This window comes from Eriocheir sinensis, unplaced genomic scaffold (assembly GCF_024679095.1).
Source record: "Eriocheir sinensis breed Jianghai 21 unplaced genomic scaffold, ASM2467909v1 Scaffold1386, whole genome shotgun sequence".
In the NCBI taxonomy this organism is placed as follows: Eukaryota; Metazoa; Arthropoda; class Malacostraca; order Decapoda; family Varunidae; genus Eriocheir; species Eriocheir sinensis.
This window is the reverse complement of record NW_026110724.1, coordinates 11,239-30,000: the sequence shown is the minus strand read 5'-3', so window position 1 is coordinate 30,000 and position 18,762 is coordinate 11,239. Positions and strand designations below refer to the sequence as shown.

The following is an 18,762-nucleotide window of genomic DNA, read 5'->3' as shown; positions in this document are numbered from 1 at the left end:
ACACACAAACACACACCTTCAAACACACAAACACACACCTTCAAACACACAAACACACACCATCTAACACTCAAACACACACCTTCAAACACACAAATACACACCTTCAAACACACAAACACACACCTTCAAACACACAAACAAACACACACCTTCAAACACACAAACACACACCTTCAAACACACACCTTCAAACACACAAACTAACACACACCTTCAAACACGCAAACAAACACACACCTTCATACACACTAACACACACCGTCAAACACACAAACACACACCTTCAAACACACTAACACACACCTTCAAAAATACAAACACACACCTTCAAACACACAAACTCACACCTTCAAACACACAAACACCGCCCTTCAAACACACAAACACACACGTTCAAACACACAAACACACTCCTTCGAACATACTAACACACGCCTTCAAACACACAAACACACACCTTCAAACACACAAACACAAATTCAAACACACAAACACACACCTTCACACAAACAAACACAAACCTTCGAACACACTAACACACACTGTCAAACACACAAACTAACACACACCATCAAACACAAACACACACCTTCAAACACACAAACACACACCTTCAAACATACAAACACACACCTTTAATCACACAAACACACAAAGAAACACACAAACACACACCTTCAAACACACAAACACACCTTCAAATATACAAACACACACCATCTAACACTCAAAAACACACCTTCAAACACACACAAACACACTTTCAATCACACAAACACACCACAAACATTCTCCTCCACCCTTGCACGTAGGTTTACAGGGGACGGAAAAAGGCCGGCAACAGGCGCCTAGAGAGTGCCGAGGTAAACACCGTGTGGCCGCGGCGACACAGACTGCGCAGTACGTGACCGAACGGCGTACCCAAGCTTGAGAGGGTGGGCGAAGAACACACGTCTCCTACCCCGTCCCCCCCTCATATCTCTCTCTCTCTCTCTCTTCAACACTTAAACACTTTATTATGTTTATCACATACGTATATACAGTTACGAACGAGGATTTTAATTGACAAACAGCCCTTATTTAAGCAACGCCTTTTGGGCAGAGCAACGCTTTTTTGGTCTCTCTCTCTCTCTCTCTCTCGCCATGCATACCTAACCCCGTCCCCGCCGCCGCCGCCGCCGCGTTGAGAGGTCAGACAAACGAGCGGCATTGAAGCGTCAAGTGCCTGGTGGCCGACGTGAGATGCGGTGAGGCGGAGGAAACCCACACCACGCCCCCTTCCTCCGTCCCCTTGTCACAACACACACACACACACACACACACACACACACACACACACACAATTCCTCTTGCCTTTTCGTTTATTAGTTGGTGCTATATCATTATTTATTGTTATTATCATTATCATCATTATTTTCATTATCCTCCTCCTCCTCATCATCACTCACTATCACGATCATAACGGTTACTCTTATTACTGAAATATTAAACCTCCACCACCATATTAATAAGAAAAAAACAACGGCAGCAACAACAATAACAACAACACTCATGACCACCATCATTACCACCATCGCCTCTACGGTCACCTCTGCAGAGTCTGCATACCACCATCATCATCATAAACAGCTATGTAGCACCAAGATAGATAGATAGGTAGAGATAGATTGAGATAGGCAGACAGATAAAGATAGGTAGATAGATAGATATAGGGATGGATAGATTGATTGAGATAGATAAATTGATTGATTGAAAGATATATACGTAGATAGACATATATTAATAGACAGTTAGATAGATAGATACACCGATAGACTGTGAGAATGATAAAGAAAACACCACAGTTAACATTATTTTTACACACCTTCAAACACACAAACACACACCTTCAAACACACAAACACACACCTTCAAACACGCTAACACACACCTTCAAACACACTAACACACACCTTCAAACACACTAACACACACCTTCAAACACACAAACACACACCTTCAAACACACTAACACACACCTTCAAACACACAAACACACACCTTCAAACACACTAACACACACCTTCAAACACACAAACACACACTTTCAAACACACTAACACACACCTTTACGCAAACAAACCTTTCATCTTTATTCATGGGTAGAACAACGAATTATTTGAGTCCCATACATTGTTGGAACGAGTCTGATGGATCGTTGCTTTTCACCGTCCCTCCCTCCACCACCACCACCACCACCTTGCTGCTGCACACTCACACGTCCTCGGAACCAGTGCATGACAAGTATGTATCGTCAGCCTTGTATGTATGGATGTATGCATGTATGGAACTATATAGTGTATTTTAGTGTTTGTGTGAATAAAAAAAAAGTATTAATGGTGGTGTCTAGAATAGTATTTTTTTTATCTATCTGCTAGCTGTTTCTGTATCAGTCTATCTCTCTATCTATCTATCCATATCTTTATCTATCTCTGTCTATCTTTCTATCTGTCTATCTATCCGTCCATACGTCTATCTATCCACTCATCAATCTCTATCTATTTATCTGTCTATCTATCTATTTATCAATCTATTTATCTATCTCTTTAACTATCTATCTATCCATCTATCAATCTGTCTATCTATTTATTTTTCTATCTATCTATCTATCAATCTCTCTACCTATCTATCTATTTATCTGTCTATCTCTTTATATATCTATCTATTTATCTATCTCTATCTCTTCCTCTGTGTCTCTATCTATCTATTTATCTATATACCTATTTACCTTTTTATCCTTCTAATTGGGTTTAATTGCGTCACTGCACGAGGCGAAATTCATGCAAGAAGAACAATCACGCAGTCCACTTCGTCGCCTGAACCCAACCAAAACAAACCCTTGCGGACGCCTATCAGAAACTAACGAAATTGTACCACCACTGCCACCACCACCACCACCACTACCGCTCTCTTCCTTTTTCTTCTCATCACCTTACAGACTTTAACCTTTTGGGGGGAGAAGAAAGAGGAGATAAGAGAAGAGGAGGAAGATGAGGAAGAGGAGGAGGACACACAAGGCGGAGAAGTGTTTTTGATTTGGTAATAATTGACGCCATTCCGATTTCTCATCCTTACATTTTTCTCGTACGGATACTTTCATGTTATATATTTTTACGGGTTGTCTGGTTTTGACTCTCTCTCTCTCATAGTTTCATTTAATTCTTGATTAATGGACAAACACTGTAATTGGACAATTTAATACGTGTTTTCTTTCTCTCTCTCTCTCTCTGTGTGTGCTGGGTGGTATAAAAGTCTTCTGTCGTCTTGTCTTTAATCTTTATTGTTCCAAACCAAATGCCTTCTCTATACCAGTGCCGTGAGAATGTACTCTAGTGACTAGCAGGAACCCACGTCCCCTCGTGACGGGCGGGCGGGCGCGCGCGCACGCACACACGCACGCACGCACACACACACGCGCGCACACACACACACACACACACACACACACACCAGCATAGTTTTACATGAGAATACAAATAATACCAAATAAATACAGTTAAATACTTAATGCTACATTGGTTTTAACAATAAACAATGGTACTAAGTATCTTACTACAGTAGAAACACACACACACACACACACACACACACACACACACACACACACACAATAAATAACAGCGGCGGCGTGCCGGACCTCACGCCCACCGCCAGGCGCCGCCGGACGGCCGCCGCGCAGGCCTCCAGCGTCTCAGGTAAGTAATGTACTTTACAAGTCATCCCGCCAGGCGGGTTTATAAATTAACATTAGCTAAAACCTAATGAATCACAGATATGAGGAATATGATACTGCAATACATGATACCAAGATAACCTTTAATGAATACTCCTGTATAGTGAAGTGTGGCTATACTATGAGTGCATGTGGGCACGAGAGATTATGTGGTTAAGTGGTCTACAGGGAGAATGAGCCTCGGCCAGGAGCCTTCCTAACACAACGGTCTAGCGGTCGGTACTCTGGCCCCGGCACGGCCTCGCCACAACCTTTGGCGGTCCTGGCGGCACAGAGCCGGGGCCAGGGCTGTGGGGGGGATGGTCAGGCTCACCAGCAATCCGGTCTGGAATGCGATTCAAGACTTCAGACATCTGCAAAGGGGACAACGACACGAGGTGAGCAGCAAGCCCCAGGGCAGCCAGCAACCCTGGTGGGACACACCGCACTGCGTCTGTCTCAGGACGAGTGTGCGGCAACCACAGACAGGGAGGGTACAGGGGGTGAGTGAGGAGCAGGGTGAAGTAGGGGCGACAAGCACAAGGCGAGGAGAAGAGTAGCAAAGGTGCGTGAAGGGGTCAGGAACCACGAAGAAGGGTAGCGCGGGGTGGGGCACACACACACACACACACACACACACACACACACAGGAGGCCTTGGACCAAGCTCAAGCTTATTCATCGAATGACTATAGGAACAAAATTCCTTCCCTTTTCAGGGCGTCCCATTACGTACTTTGTTCCTTTTTCCTGAACAAAGCCAAACAGACACTCACGCTAGCTCAAAATATAAAGTGACATTATATAGGCCAGTTGTCCTTGTGACCGACGATAACTGTAGAGAGGGAGGACAAGGCTTTCACTCCGGCTGATCAACTAAGGTTACTCAGTCCTGCTTGAGTTGGTATCAAGCGTTATCTCTTATATGAAGGCACCCAGCATCGGCTTGGGAACCCAACCCTCGGACCAGCCTCGACCAATAAGCCACCACACACTTGAGGGGGAGGGAGGGAGCCTGGTATCAAATGCTTGGAATGTCTAATAGTTGTGTTACCCTCTGTGGCCAATTCTTATCCACATCGGCGCTGAGACCTATCTGAGTCAGAGGTGCTGGGAGGCCGGCGAGGACCAGGAGAGCGGAGACAGGGCGACCAACAAGAAGCAGCAACAGCAGCACCAACACGTCAGGCAATACAACGTTAGTCCGCTCCAGGACACACGAGTGGACCGCTCTCAAACTTCCTTCTCCTTTTTCAATCCTGCTCGCTGGCCGTCTCTTTCGGTTTAAAAGGAGGAGGAGGAGGAGGGGGAGGAGGAGGACAAGGAAAAGAAGAATAAGATGGAAAATAAGAAGGTGGAGGAGCAGAAAGAGGAGAAATCCACGCCGAGCAACAAATCGCCGCGTTTTTTCATCCAACGAGTCGCGCCCAGTCACATTACGTATACCATACCGGGTGCGGGCTGGCGCACCTACGGACGAGACAAGACAACACCCAAGGGGGCGGCGGTGGGGGGGGTTAGTGCCAGACTCAGGAGAGGCACGGGGGAGAGGGTGGCAAAGAGGAGCATGACAAGGAAGGGGAGTCATCGTGCATCAGTGTATACATGTATAGGGAATGGGGGAAAATACAGATGGTGACCTGAACACACACACACACACACACACACACACACACACACACACACACACACAGTGCCGGGTTTAGCCTTAGCGAGGTCCTAAGCAACAGAAAGCCTGAATGCCTCTTGTTAAAACTAAAACTATCCCGGAGGATGTCACAAAGGTGTATACCAAAACGAGGTCTCGAGGGTCTCCTCAAACACTGAAAGTATCTACATAACAGTCTGATTATAAACATTTTGAACAATAATTCAGAAACTGGAAGTATCTACATATATGCTTGATTATAAAAATAAATATTTTTTATAGGTAATTCTGATGTTCTGTGCCCCGGGGAAACACTGGGAAACACTTTTTGTGAGTACCCGCCATCTATTGCCTCCCCCTCTTGGCTTTGGTGTGGAGGGGCACGCTTGAAAACAAGAGGCATGGCCCCAGGGTACTCTCTTGTGATGATGCCCTGACAAGGGACGTTAATGGGTATGTAACTATAAAGTTTTACTCTGAACTCAGAACAATTGGTCCTCAGTCTTCAGAAATGGTCTGAATTCAGCTTACTTGCTTAAGGAAAAGGGTGTGTGTGCTGCGAGTGACCTTTCGCGAGTCCCTGCTGGCTGTGGATCCCGAACTGTAGCTTGTTTAGCTCGTGCCTAAAGCCAACACTGTTCATACAGACATACATGCATACAGGCATATACATACATACATACATTCACAAGTTTGCTCATTCATACTTAATATTATGCTCATTTATATTACTATTAATATTGTTGTTATTACTTCTATTATTGTTGTAACTTACTTTTCAATATTATTTTAATTAATTACTAATAACAACAATAACTACTACTACTACTACTACTACTACGACTATTACTGCTACTAGAATAATAAAAATACTGGGAACCTAATAGACAGCTTTCTAGCACCTGTTCTACGAGGTGCGTACCCTCGGCAAAGAAACAAGTAAACAACAGCTGATTTCATTAGTTTCGGAACAATCCAAGAGAAAAGTATCTGCCTCGTCCACTGAAATGAAACTGAGCCGTGCATCGCAAACCCATACAACAAAAGATGCAATGCAACAACATGGAGGGGGGGGGGGGGGGAGAGAGAGAGAGCGAGAGAGAGAGAGAGAGAGAGAGAGAGAGAGAGAGAGAGAGAGAGAGAGAGAGAGAGAGAGAGAGAGAGAGAGAGAGAGAGAGAGAGAGAGAGAGAGAGAGAGAACTGGTATTGCCTCTTGTATTTTGCAGGAGTGCCAGCTTTGTTTTCCTTTTGCCAAGGGTACTGCACATGGACAGACAACTTTCCTCACCTGCATGTGTTGACGTCGAAGTAGCGTCCGGTGGTACATTCCCGCGGTCTGGTACACTCGCAGCGGCAGGTTTTGTCGTTCCAACTCTGCGGGGCAACACAACACACACCGTTACCAACACACGCACTGCACCTTTACAACAGCTATTACCATTAAACACAATCATAGTTTATCTTTATATTACTAGATAAAGAGATAAACAAACCATTCAGTATTTAGTTATTTTTCCTACTTCATCACCAGTTCATTAACTTGATGCTTTAGAGACCTTTTTTTGTGATCTATGATACGTTTAGCAGCAGACATCACTTTCTGGGACTGGTTCAGAGACTTACATACACTGAAACCTGACGTAGTCTTTCAATGAGTTTTTGATTAAATTAATGGAGCGTAAAGTTTGATTGCAATTATAACAGATGTATAAACACAAAGTATTCATATGTTTGAATACCGACACCACTACTTGAAACCCTGCCAAGAGGCGTGAATGACTGCTCAAACACATGGAATAATCTGTCCCTTATGGTCATGAAGAATAAAGGAGTTATTTGAAGGATTGTGCAAAGTTACTGAAAGATATACTGTTGAGGGATGGGAAGTGACTGAAGAAGGATGCAGGGGTGACTGGAGGAGGACGGAAAGGAAGTGAAGAAGGATGCAGAGGAAGGAGGAGGGGAAGAAGGATACAGAGGTGACTGGAGGAGGGCAGGAAGGAACTGAAGAAGGATGCAGAGGAAGGAGGAGGGGAAGAAGGATACAGAGGTGACTGGAGGAGGGCAGGAAGGAACTGAAGAAGGATGCAAAGGAAGGAGGAGGGGAAGAAGGATACAGAGGTGACTGGAGGAGGGCAGGAAGGAACTGAAGAAGGATGCAGAACTAACTGAAGGAGGATGGGTAGTGAATGAAGAAGGATGTAGAGTTGACTGGTGGAGGAATTGAAGGATATGAAGAAGGATGCAGAGGTGACTGGAGGAGGATGGGAAACAACTGGAGAAGGTTACGGAGCTAACAGGAAGTAAACAAAGAAGACTGCAGAGTTGACTGATCCCACCCACCTTCCTCGCGGGGCAGGCCCGGCTCAGGTGTGACGGGCACTGGCACTGACAACCGCCTTCATTGTACACCTGGCTGGGCGTGCAGTGCTCGGCCCTTACCTGTGGGGGGGACAGGTGGGTTTTGGCTTCACTTGGTTACCTGGCTTCCTGATTGACTGCCTGCTTAATTGAGTGACTGACTGACTAACTGATTGATTGATAATCTAATGAAATACTGTAAATATTTTCCGAAGAGGGTCTACATACTTGTTAACATAAACACTTGCATTTCCCAGTGTGTTGGTGCCTCTCTAATTAATAATCAATTGAGGTATTTCTAGTTTAAGATATAGAATCAAATGCTGTATCATCAGATTAACTGATCTTGACTACATCTCAATATGTGCATCACTCAGTATGTGCATCACATGAGTAACTGGGAAAACAATACTGTTGTACAGTCGCATACATTGTTCTTATCCTATGAATATTTGAATACTGGCTCATGAGGTTTAAACATTATTTTTATGGAGTGGATATTTTTTGCCTACAACGACAGGCGTGAAGTGGAAGCGGTGTATGAAGTAAGCTTGAGGAGCAGTCTCACCTTGCACTGGCAGCTACACTTCTTATGCTCCACAACCTTGACCATCCTGATCGGACTCGCAGGAAAATTGTATCTCTCCCGCACCGGCGTCAGTACCATCGTCTGTAGATTAGATGAAAGTAAAGTTTACTGCAGAAGGGCACAGACCTCGTTAAGGGGAAAAAGAATTCTGAAGGGATATACAAATTTAGCTAAAGAACATTACATAACTAAAGGAAGACAACGGGAACTAAAGGAAAATACAGTTTATGCAGAATGAGCCAAATGTAATAAAATGAGAATGCAGACTTGTTAGAGAGAAATGCAATGCTGTAGGAAGACGTAAAGAAGAAAACTTAAAAAAAAATACAGTTGACTGAGGGAAAGCACAAGAGTTGGTTAAAGACGGACAGCAAAATCAGCTGAAAAAATAATAGTTTTAATAGGAAACAACAACAACAACAACACTATCACCATACAAAGCATATATCAGAACAAACCCGGCACTATTCATTCCAGTGGGAGGTACTGAAGGGGAAGCTCACTACACTCACGGGGAAGGTCCTGGTCTTCGTCTCGGTGGGCAAACACTCGAGCTCCGGCGAGCCGCAGCAGCCGCCGCACTGCTTGATATACACACACTCGGGCTGCAGCTTGGTGGTGGAGTGGTCGGGATTGGGGAGCGGCACGGCCTTCTTCTTGGGGTTGCAAAAGACTCGTTTGTCCCTCATCAACTTCTCAACCTTTTGCCACTTTTTTTTGTCTTTCCGAGAGCCTAGAAGAAGGGGAGATAAACGAGGTGCGGGTGTGATATTCAGGTAGACTATATGTAAGTAACCAACCTCAAGGCAAGGGGAAAGAAATGTATGTCCCTTTTCTTATTACCATAGTATTGTCACCGTACACTGAATGGGTCCAGAAGCCCCTCCTCCCCCCTCCCCCCTCCCCCCTCCTTCCCTCCAAGGTATCATTAATAGACCTATTAACGTTACCTTGGGGCCGGAGCACATATATTTGACAAGGCTTTCGTAGGAATTGTGGCGATTTCCAGAGGCAGTTTTATGACCCTGGTGGTAGTTTGATCCTACTTCTGTACCATGAACCTAAAACAACATTCATTAGAACTAGATTACTCTCTGTTTTGGCCTTTGAAAATAGTTGATGTAAGAAGCGAAAACGTCTAAGAATACCGACCAACATTGACTCCTAACTCCAACTCCCTCTCACCCAACCAGTCAACTCCCGTGGCTATGCAGGAGGGGGCGGGGCCTCTGGGTCAGTTTAGAGTACGGTGACTTTTTATAGGTTTGTCTATTCTCAAGTTGTCTATGGATGCTACTCCAATTCCTGGCAATATTCTAAGAGTCTACGGATCAGAGTCATGTATCTTATTGGCCCGGCGACTCACTGCCATCACTACGTCCTTAGCACACTAATAAGTCGGGCCCGGTCAGCGGGGCCGCCAGCCGCCCCAAGTTCAGAACTTCCCTCTGTCATATTTACAAAGCTTCATCGTCTTTTTATTTTTGTCCGTAAATGAAGCAGCTCAATGGCAAAAATAAATTATAACAAAAAAAGCCCGCCAAGCGCTGCTCCTACATGATGGCTTTTTTATGATGGGTTCCCGCATGCATCAAAACTTCAGCATTTGACATCACAGTCCTTGGGAAACAGAAATGAACTACAGCGTCGACAGAGGGAAGGTCTTGGGCGGCAACTCTGCGGTGAGAATGACAACTGTTCACTCGTCACTGGACATCACCAAGCATGGAAAACAAGACAAGCCAACAAGCTGAAACTATGTCATACTAACTAGTGAAATCAAAAGCTGGTTGTTCATACACATGGAACTCAAACTGTTACAACTAATCAAGGGCGAACACTCAGCCTGGCACACTCTATACCAACGCCTGCCTGTCAGTGGGCCATGATGTTGGTGTCACTGTTTATAGCGAGAGCAAGGCACAGGGCGGAAACAAAAACAGCGACAGATAAATAGGCAGGTAGATGGAGAGAAAATACGAAAATAAACAAAAATTACAAACACAGACAGTGAAAGATGGAAAGGAAAGGGGGAGATAGATAGACAAACAGATAGACAGATAGAGATAGAGAATACGATGATTAATTAACAAAAAATATGTAAAGAAACACAAAGAGCGACAGTAGGAAGGTAAAATGGGGGATAGAGCGGATGGTAGATAGACAGATAGATAGACAGACAAACGGTCAAATAGATATAGATAGATAGATAGATAGATAGAAGATAAATAGGTAGATAGATAATACAAAACTTAACGAAAATGATCGAGAAAGGAGAAGTAATAAATGGGAGATAGATAATTAAATCGATACAAAGGAAGCAAAGAGCTGAAAAAAGTAGGAATAAAGTAAAATAAGAAAAAAAGAAAATATGAGAAAAGGATCAGGTTAAAAAAAATGAAGGAACGGCATAAATAATATCAACTAATAACAATTGTCTCGTGAGTTTATGTGCGAGACATGAAGGGGAAAAATAATAGCGGAAGGATGATAAGTTATAAGTTCCCATATTGATAGGCTTAGCAAAATAATAATAATAATAATAATAAATAAAAATAAAAAAGGAAAAAATAGCAGTGAGGTTTCGAGCACACAAATTCAATAGTAGTTATCTTATGCGAAGACGAAGACGGTAATGAAGGTAACATCGAAAATAACAACAGCATCAAAAACTACAACAATCACATGAACAATAATAAAAAAAAGATGATAATGATAATAATAACAACAATGACAATTATGAAAATGAGCGAGTCTTCCCAGTTTGTTTAGCGTGTTTATATATCAGACAAGAAGTGAGTCTCTCTAAAAAAAAAGACCATTCAAGACACTTATATCGAATCTTTACTGACTGTGGTAAAGTTAACGATAATAGTAAAATAATAATAACAATAATAATACCTAAGAATAACGGTTGGTCTTCGCCGCTTCGAGGCTTGCTGTGATGTGTGAGTTTGCGAAATGGAGACGTTTACAATGATTTTTTTTTTTTTTTTTAATTACAAGTCCAGTGTAGGAAGACGAGATGGAAACATGGAAGAGCAGGGACTAGAAATATGACTGACTTACGGATACTGAGGCTACCTACTATGGAGAAGGAGGAGGAGGAGGAAGAAAAGAAAAAAAAAGAAGAAAAAGAAGAAGAAGAAGAAGAAAAAAAAAGAAAAAGAAGAAAAGGGAAAGGACAAGAGAAGGAGCAAGAAGAGAAGGAGCAAGAAGAGGAAGAGCAAAAGAAGGAGGAGGAGGAAGAGGAGGAGGAACAGAAAATGGAGGAATAGCACTATGAGGAGGAAGAGCGTAAGGAAGATTAGAAGAAAGAGGAGGAGGAGGAGGAGGAAGAACAGAAGAATGAGGAAGAGGAAGAGAAGGACACACCACTACCGTACCGTACGTGCAGTGACACGCAACAACAACTTACGGTCCAGCGAGTTCTGAGGATTGTCACGGTTTGTACTTTTGCGACGATATCTGATCAACGTACTTTCTGGTGACTGGGCTGAAGGAAATCTCGGAGCTCCCCCCCTTCGACCACCCCCGCATCGCCGGTTCCACCACACCTGGGCCCGCTTGTCCTCCCCATCCTGCAACACATGGCCAGGGTCAGTAGCAGCAGGTCAGGTCAGGTAAGGTAAGGTGTGGTCAAATTAGGTCAGGTCATGCAAGCTGGATGTCGGGGTTAATTAAGTTGGTTGATATTTTGTAGCTGTGTGATTTTGTGATTTTTTTTATTTATTTATTTATGTAACAGTTTTAGGTTAGGACACACACACACACACACACACACACACACACACACACACACACACACACACACACACACACACAGAAGATAAGTTTAACCAATGTAGTACTTGCGCCTTACTAAGACAACAAACTCTTTCACGTGGGAAATAGCAAGACATGGAAGAGAATTGGATCATGAGTATTTTTGCCACCTTGTGCAGTGTAAGGGTGCCTGGCTCACTTATATACACCAATGGACATCAATATACAATAAACAGTCGGCAATGGATATTACTAAAACTAAACACCGCTATTTAGGAATGTTCCCCCTAAAAAGCTACTCATACAACCATCTTCTATGAGGAATTGGAATGTTTCTGGATAAGCTTTTACTAAACTTCAACATACAAGGCGTCGTCCGTAATGGATAATGATAAACTAGGCACTTAGTACTCCCTTTGTGTCTAACTACGAAGGGCTCAGCTAGTGGCTTTTTTTTTATAGGCTACAGTTCTGACGGCAGCCACGTTTGCATACCCCTTTAATTGGCACCCTCATTTATTTCCCTGTGTGTCTAACTATATACACAGGACTCAGCTTGTCGCAATCCCCCTTTTCCTAAGACAGGTTCTGAGGGCAGTTATGTGTGTCTACCTTTTCTACAGGCCCCCGGTAGGTTAATGAGCGTGCCAACACTCGCCGCGTCACCCACCTCGCCCAGGATGAGGTCTCGCAGCGTGGGGTTGGAGCAGATCCTCTCGTCCTGCACGAACCTCATGATGAACTCTCGCAGGTCGGTGGTCTGGCTCACGTTCAGTGCCCGGGCCTTCGAGAACTGGCCCGGCAGGAAGGAAATCAAGGAAGGTGTAGGTCAGTGAAATGCCTCGTGGTCAGTGGTGAGTAGTGATCAGAGCCTAAACGTTACTATTGGTCAGGTTGCAAGCAGATGGGTCGTGGTTGAGGGCTGAGATTACAAGACCTTGAAAACTATACCCAGTCATTAGGGACACAGGATATTAAGACGTCAATGAGGAGAATGATAATTAAATAATAATAATAATAATAATAATAATAATAATAATAATAATAATAATAATAATAATAATAATAATATAATATAATATAATATCAATAATATTAATAGCAATAATGATACTACTACTACTACTACTAATAATAATAATAATAAAAATAATAATAATATTAATAACAATAATAATAATACCTAATAATAATAATAATAATAGTAATAATTAGGAAGAATAAGAAGTAGAAGAAGAAGAAGAAGAAGAAGAAGAAGAAGAAGAAGAAGAAGAAGAAGAAGAAGAAAACAGGAAGAAGAAAAAGAAAAACAGGAAGAAGAAGAAGAAGAAGAAGACAGTAGAAAAGAAAGAAGAATATCTAGAAAAGGAAGAAGAAAAAGAGGAAGAACAAGATAATGATGAGGGAAAATAACAGCATAAAAACAAATCTGAATCATGAGCATCAACAGCAACAAAGGTCTAGAGCAGAGGAGGCACAGACAGGCCAGACCGCACCACAGACGGGCTGACGGTGCGGCGGGGAAGACCCGACACTCACTTCCGGATGGGGCGAAGGCGGGACGGAGGTGGGGTACACATCGTTGTCAGAGGGGTTGATGACGGGTCCCTCCGCGGTGACGCCCGGCACAGCCACCACCATGACCACCACCAGGCACCTGCGGGAGGGAGAGGACAGGAGATAATAGCAATTCGTGGCCTCAAGTTAGTCTTACGTGACATGTTTTTTGGTGTGTGGTTACAACTATATTCCCAGTGTGTTCAGAGTCATCACACAGTCGGTTACTCGTACCCCTCACCGGGAACGCGAGTGTAAGGTTCCAGTTTATTTATTCGCGAGGCCACCTCCACCCGAAATTGACCTCTCTTTTGGCTACTCTATACTATCTTTTCTTGTGGGAGCGGCGAGTAGCGGGCTTATTTTTCTAAACTCTTTTTGTTGCCCTTGTGCCGACTCTTTTGTCGTAAAAAAAAAATGCTGTTGCTTCGGTTGGGCGTTAATGAAACTTCCGTTTGAACCACTGGCTCTCGTTTTTGTCGTGGACTACTTCATTGGCTTGCTGCAGTAGTATCAAATGTCTAAAACATGTAGTCTATGAAGGCATGGCACGCAGCAGTACATGGCATGAGTCGGCTTGCACATGAGGTGTTCCTAACGGTAATCCCTTCCATGACGCCCGTGACCACCCTGAGTCGTGTTATATTTCCTTCACGTTACATATACGACAATGATCAGCTCTTTTTCTGTTCCTTTTTACATCGGCTGCACAGGTTAATATTTGATTTTTTACTGTCACTTTTTTAGATATACAGTATGTTCCACGGGAAGAGGAAGGTTGTCAGTCAAACTCTCCAGTACTATTGCTTCTGCAGTTATATAGCACGTTGTTTGTTTCCAAGTATACAACTAAATATTAAATAACCTGTCACCATTCCTAGGGCATTAAAATCTGAGACTAGTTCTTTTTCTGCTTTTATACTGAACGAGGGGACATATAATCACCAACAATACATCTATAGTTCAACGAACATTTTACAAAGAAAATACATTTGGAAATAGTAACCAGAGCTATGAATCACAGCAAATCCAATTAAAACTAAAGTACCTCAGACAAAGGAAAACTGAATAGAAGTGAATATAGAAATGGAAAACAACACAGACATTTAGAAAAACAAAACAATGGTTAGTCCTTTATCTTCGCCATTGTTATATAAAATAAATAAGTAAACGTCCCTTTCTCAATCGTTCAGTGTTTCAGCATTCTGAGGCACGCCAGCAATCTAGCGTTTCCTTACCTCTGCAAACACTTCACCCACGATTAGTATTCTAGGCGGGTTTGTCTTAGATGTCACTCGTGTACCACCATAATCACCATTACAACCACCACCACCACCACCAACAACAACAACAACAACAATAACAACACTATCCCCATCATTACAACCACTACCACCACCAATACCACCACCTCCAACAACACTATCACCACCATTACAAAAACAACCACCACCACTTCCACCACCATCAACAACAACAATAACCCCACCATTACAACCGCAACCACCACCACTACGAATAATAATAATACCCCCACCATCACCACCACACCCACCACCACAGTCACCACACGAACAAATGTATCAAGAGGGTTAGTTTACAATCTTCATAGGTTTCTTAACAATCTCTTCCTCATCTTACAAAACAAAGAAGCCAGTTATCTTTCATGCACGAAGTAGGTCACTATTCGCGCCTCTCACCCTCCCTGGGGCCACGTCTAGTTGTGTAAAACTAGTCTGGCAAGCGTCTCGTCTCACTTTTCCTCCGCTGTGGTTGATGGCCTCCTTAACGTGGTAGCAGCGACGGGCCAAATTTGTGGCTCTACCGTGTACCAGCGATGAGCCAAATTTCTGCCATGATATAAACCTCCCAAGATAGATGATGCATGAACTGATCACAAATGCGTTGATATATATTATGAAATGGTTTGCGTGAGTGATGATTCTTTCTCATTATTTTGCTTAGAGGGACCTATAACCTAACCTAACCTAACCTAACCTAAGAAACATGACCCCCGCAGCTACCGGGTTAACATGATTGAGTCCTCGCAGATTACAAGTGACCCATGTTTAATCTTTTGGTAACCGTCCACTTCCTAACAGCTTGAGACTCCTTACATAACAATAGGCGTCCACGTTCACTCCTTGCGTTCTCTCTCCTTCACTCACTTTCCTACACTCACTACCCCGTATTATTAATCGTATCGGCACCTCAGTCCTCGTAAAAGTTTCTGGGATTTCATTGGATTGTTTTGTGATCCTGGTGATAGTTGTACCTGACTTCTGCATTTTAAAAGGGAAAAGCACTCAAGAAAACCCGGTTAATCTTTTCTGTGGTCTTGGAAAATAGTCATGAAGAGAGCCCGAAACGTTTATGAATATGGACCACTTCTACCCTCACTCTCTCTCCTACACCCCATCCCCCTAGTATGCGGCGACTCCGAACCCCCAAGAAAACAAAACCCCTACCCTCACTCTCTCTCCTACACCCCACCCCCCTAGTATGCGGCGACCTGAACCCCAAGAAAACATAACACCTAACCTCACTCAATCTCCTACACCCCACCCCTCTAGCATGCGACCTGAACCCCCAAGAAAACAAAACCCCACCTCACTCTCTCTCCTACACCCCACCCCCTAGTATACGGCGACCTGAACCCCAAGAAAACATAACCCCTACCTCACTCTCTCTCCTACACCCCACCCCTAGTATACGGCGACCTGAACCCCAAGAAAACAAAACCCTACCTCACTCTCTCCTACACCCCACCCCCTAGCATGCGGCGACCTGAACCCCCAAGAAAACAAAAACCCTACCCTCACTCTCTCTCCTACACCCCACCCCCCTAGCATGCGGCGACTCCGAACCCCCAAGAAAACAAAACCCCTACCCTCACTCTCTCTCCTACACCCCACCCCCCTAGCATGCGGCGACTCCGAACCCCAAGAAAACAAAACCCCTACCTCACTCTCTCTCCTACACCCCACCCCTAGCATGCGGCGACCTGAACCCCAAGAAAACAAAACTCCTACCTCACTCTCTCCTACATCCCACCCCCTAGTATGCGGCGACCTGAACCCCAAGAAAACAAAACTCCTACCCTCACTCTCTCCTACACCCCACCCCTAGCATGCGGCGACCTGAACCCCAAGAAAACAAAACTCCTACCCTCACTCTCTCCCACACCCCACCCCCTAGCATGCGGCGACCTGAACCCCAAGAAAACAAACTCCCACCTCACTCTCTCTCCTACACCCCACCCCTAGCATGCGGCGACCTGAACCCCCAAGAAAACAAAAACCCCTACCCTCTCTCTCTCCTACACCCCACCCCCCTAGTATGCGGCGACTCCGAACCCCCAAGAAAACAAAACCCTTACCCTCACTCTCTCTCCTACACCCCAACCCCCTAGTATGCGGCGACTCCGAACCCCCAAGAAAACAAGCACGCAGGTGTGGTCGAGGCCAAGGCGTGGGAGCCGGGGAAGTGCAGGACTTTTGTTGGTCTCTCTGTTTGCTGGTTCACTGCATATTACTGACGCGTGTATATTAGTGTAGGGCCTTCATCGTCGTTAGGAGGGGGAAAAGTACCGTGCTCGAACTTCAAATATCTACTTGAATGCTTTTTAACTGTGGATTCATAAAATAAACAATATAAATCTATCAACAAGAAAGAGGCAGCTGTGCCCTTGTGTGGCGCTAATGTTTGATCCTTTAATTAAGTCGTCAGCTTCCCAAACCGATTTTTTTATGATTTTTCACAACACGTCCCCTTCCACGCGTTACGCTTCATACCTTTAGGATTTGTGTTACGCTCGTCAGAGGCACTTATAATTTCTGCAATCTGCAAGAGACCAAGAGATGGCGATGAATTTTCAAGAAAGAGGCATTGTGGAGAGCCTCATCCTGCTCCCCAGCACGCGCTACAACAAGTTTTCATTGTCGGCTGATAAAACTTGGGCCTTGAGTCCATCGTGTTTCGTGACGCCGCGCCGCTGTTATCCGACGGCAGCCGCAAGGGTGTTGTTTGTGTGCTTGATTAACCCTCTTCAATGTAATTTTGTTTTTACTGTTTAATTCTTCTTAGATTCTTAACTCTTGCAACACTTTATTTCACTTTATGATAACATCCCAAACAGTACAAGCAGAGGCACATTCCCGTCCAGCAACATGTCAACAGCTCACGTATTTACATACGCGGGCGACTGTTTTCTTTTCCAGCGACTAGTCTTAAAAAGTCCCACAACACTGAACCAAAACAAGGGCGTGAAATATGACCTTTTTTTCGAGGTGACTAAACATAGACACGTGTGAGGGTGTCGGGCACCGGTAACGCGCGTCGAGAACTAATGGCACGCCGCCGAAGATGGATGGCGGCGCGGCTGGCCGTGGCGGGAAGGGAAGGCGTCGGGGCGGAACAGCATCACCTCGGCCTCGATGGAGACACCAAAAGCGCCGACTTACCCAAGGGAGAGAAATTTGAATGTCGGCATCTTTCACTGTCACTCGCTGGGCGAAGCAGTCCGTCACCACAACACACTCGTGGCTGTCACAACAACACTGAACACACTACCCACACGGGTGGCACACGGACAGACACTGGGGCGGGCCTGCTCCACACGGAACGGGGCAAGGGGCTCGAGTGACGGGTATTCCGCCGCCGCGGCCTTTTATACCATCCGGCCCCCCTCACACCCCCGCGGCCGAATATGGGTCCAACTCATGTTTAGAATTTTTGATAAACATGAATTTTCCAAGATTTCTCACTTAGCATCACGGAAATACTTGATGAGGCGTGAGTGGCGGCGTGAGTGGCGGCCTGAGTCAGTGTGGCACTCCTCGCCAGGGATGCCCGAGGCCGATCAGCGAACTGGCCTTGTTCGGACACAGCGGCACCCGAGTGTGTCTCTCTCTCTCAACACTCACCAGCAGAAGCATACATCACCAGCAGAAAAAAAATCATTGATAACAATCTCAAAATGTTAAGCTATAAAATCATTCACCCATGCTGTTCCTTTCTAGCACACACGCAGGCAGAGCGCAGCTGGGAGAGTGGGGTCAGGGGGGTCACAACAGGGCAAAAAATAAAT

The 18,762-nt window shown here is 44.6% G+C and overlaps 2 protein-coding genes across 4 annotated transcripts in view; both read right to left on the bottom strand.

Moving 5' to 3' along the window:
- The window catches only part of LOC126989951 (acid-sensing ion channel 4-like), a 13,350-nt gene extending 12,447 nt beyond the window's left edge, over positions 1-903 (bottom strand). Inside the window, exon 1 of the mRNA XM_050848552.1 lies at positions 785-903. Coding sequence (XP_050704509.1) covers positions 785-793 — 9 coding nt within the window. The 5' untranslated portion in view covers positions 794-903. The remainder of the gene's footprint in view (positions 1-784) is intronic.
- Positions 904-3,304: 2,401 nt separating this feature from the next.
- LOC126989950 (vascular endothelial growth factor A-like) lies at positions 3,305-18,315 on the bottom strand. Of its 3 annotated transcripts, none has more exons than XM_050848548.1 (9): positions 18,137-18,315; positions 13,656-13,773; positions 12,787-12,909; positions 11,770-11,932; positions 8,864-9,084; positions 8,331-8,432; positions 7,745-7,843; positions 6,690-6,775; positions 3,305-5,223 (listed from the first exon to the last, which is right to left on the bottom strand). In XM_050848548.1, the coding sequence occupies exons 1-9, from the start codon at positions 18,163-18,165 to the stop codon at positions 5,190-5,192; spliced, it is 975 nt and encodes a 324-aa protein (XP_050704505.1). In that variant the 5' UTR covers positions 18,166-18,315; the 3' UTR covers positions 3,305-5,189. The 3 variants fall into 3 exon arrangements, with proteins under 3 accessions (XP_050704505.1, XP_050704506.1, XP_050704507.1); XM_050848549.1 differs by having other exon boundaries at positions 3,305-4,128; XM_050848550.1 differs by having other exon boundaries at positions 11,833-11,932.
- Positions 18,316-18,762: the final 447 nt, after the last annotated feature.

Bases quoted from the DNA above. Each gene is read 5' to 3' on its own strand.
- LOC126989950 (XM_050848548.1), bottom strand. From the start codon at position 18,165: ATGCCGACATTCAAATTTCTCTCCCTTGG. The intron at 7,844-8,330 runs GTGAGACTGCTC...TCCCCCCCACAG, and splicing joins AGTGTAGCTGCCAGTGCAAG to GTAAGGGCCGAGCACTGCAC. The intron at 5,224-6,689 runs GTGAGGAAAGTT...TCTCGTCCGTAG, and splicing joins TTCGACGTCAACACATGCAG to GTGCGCCAGCCCGCACCCGG.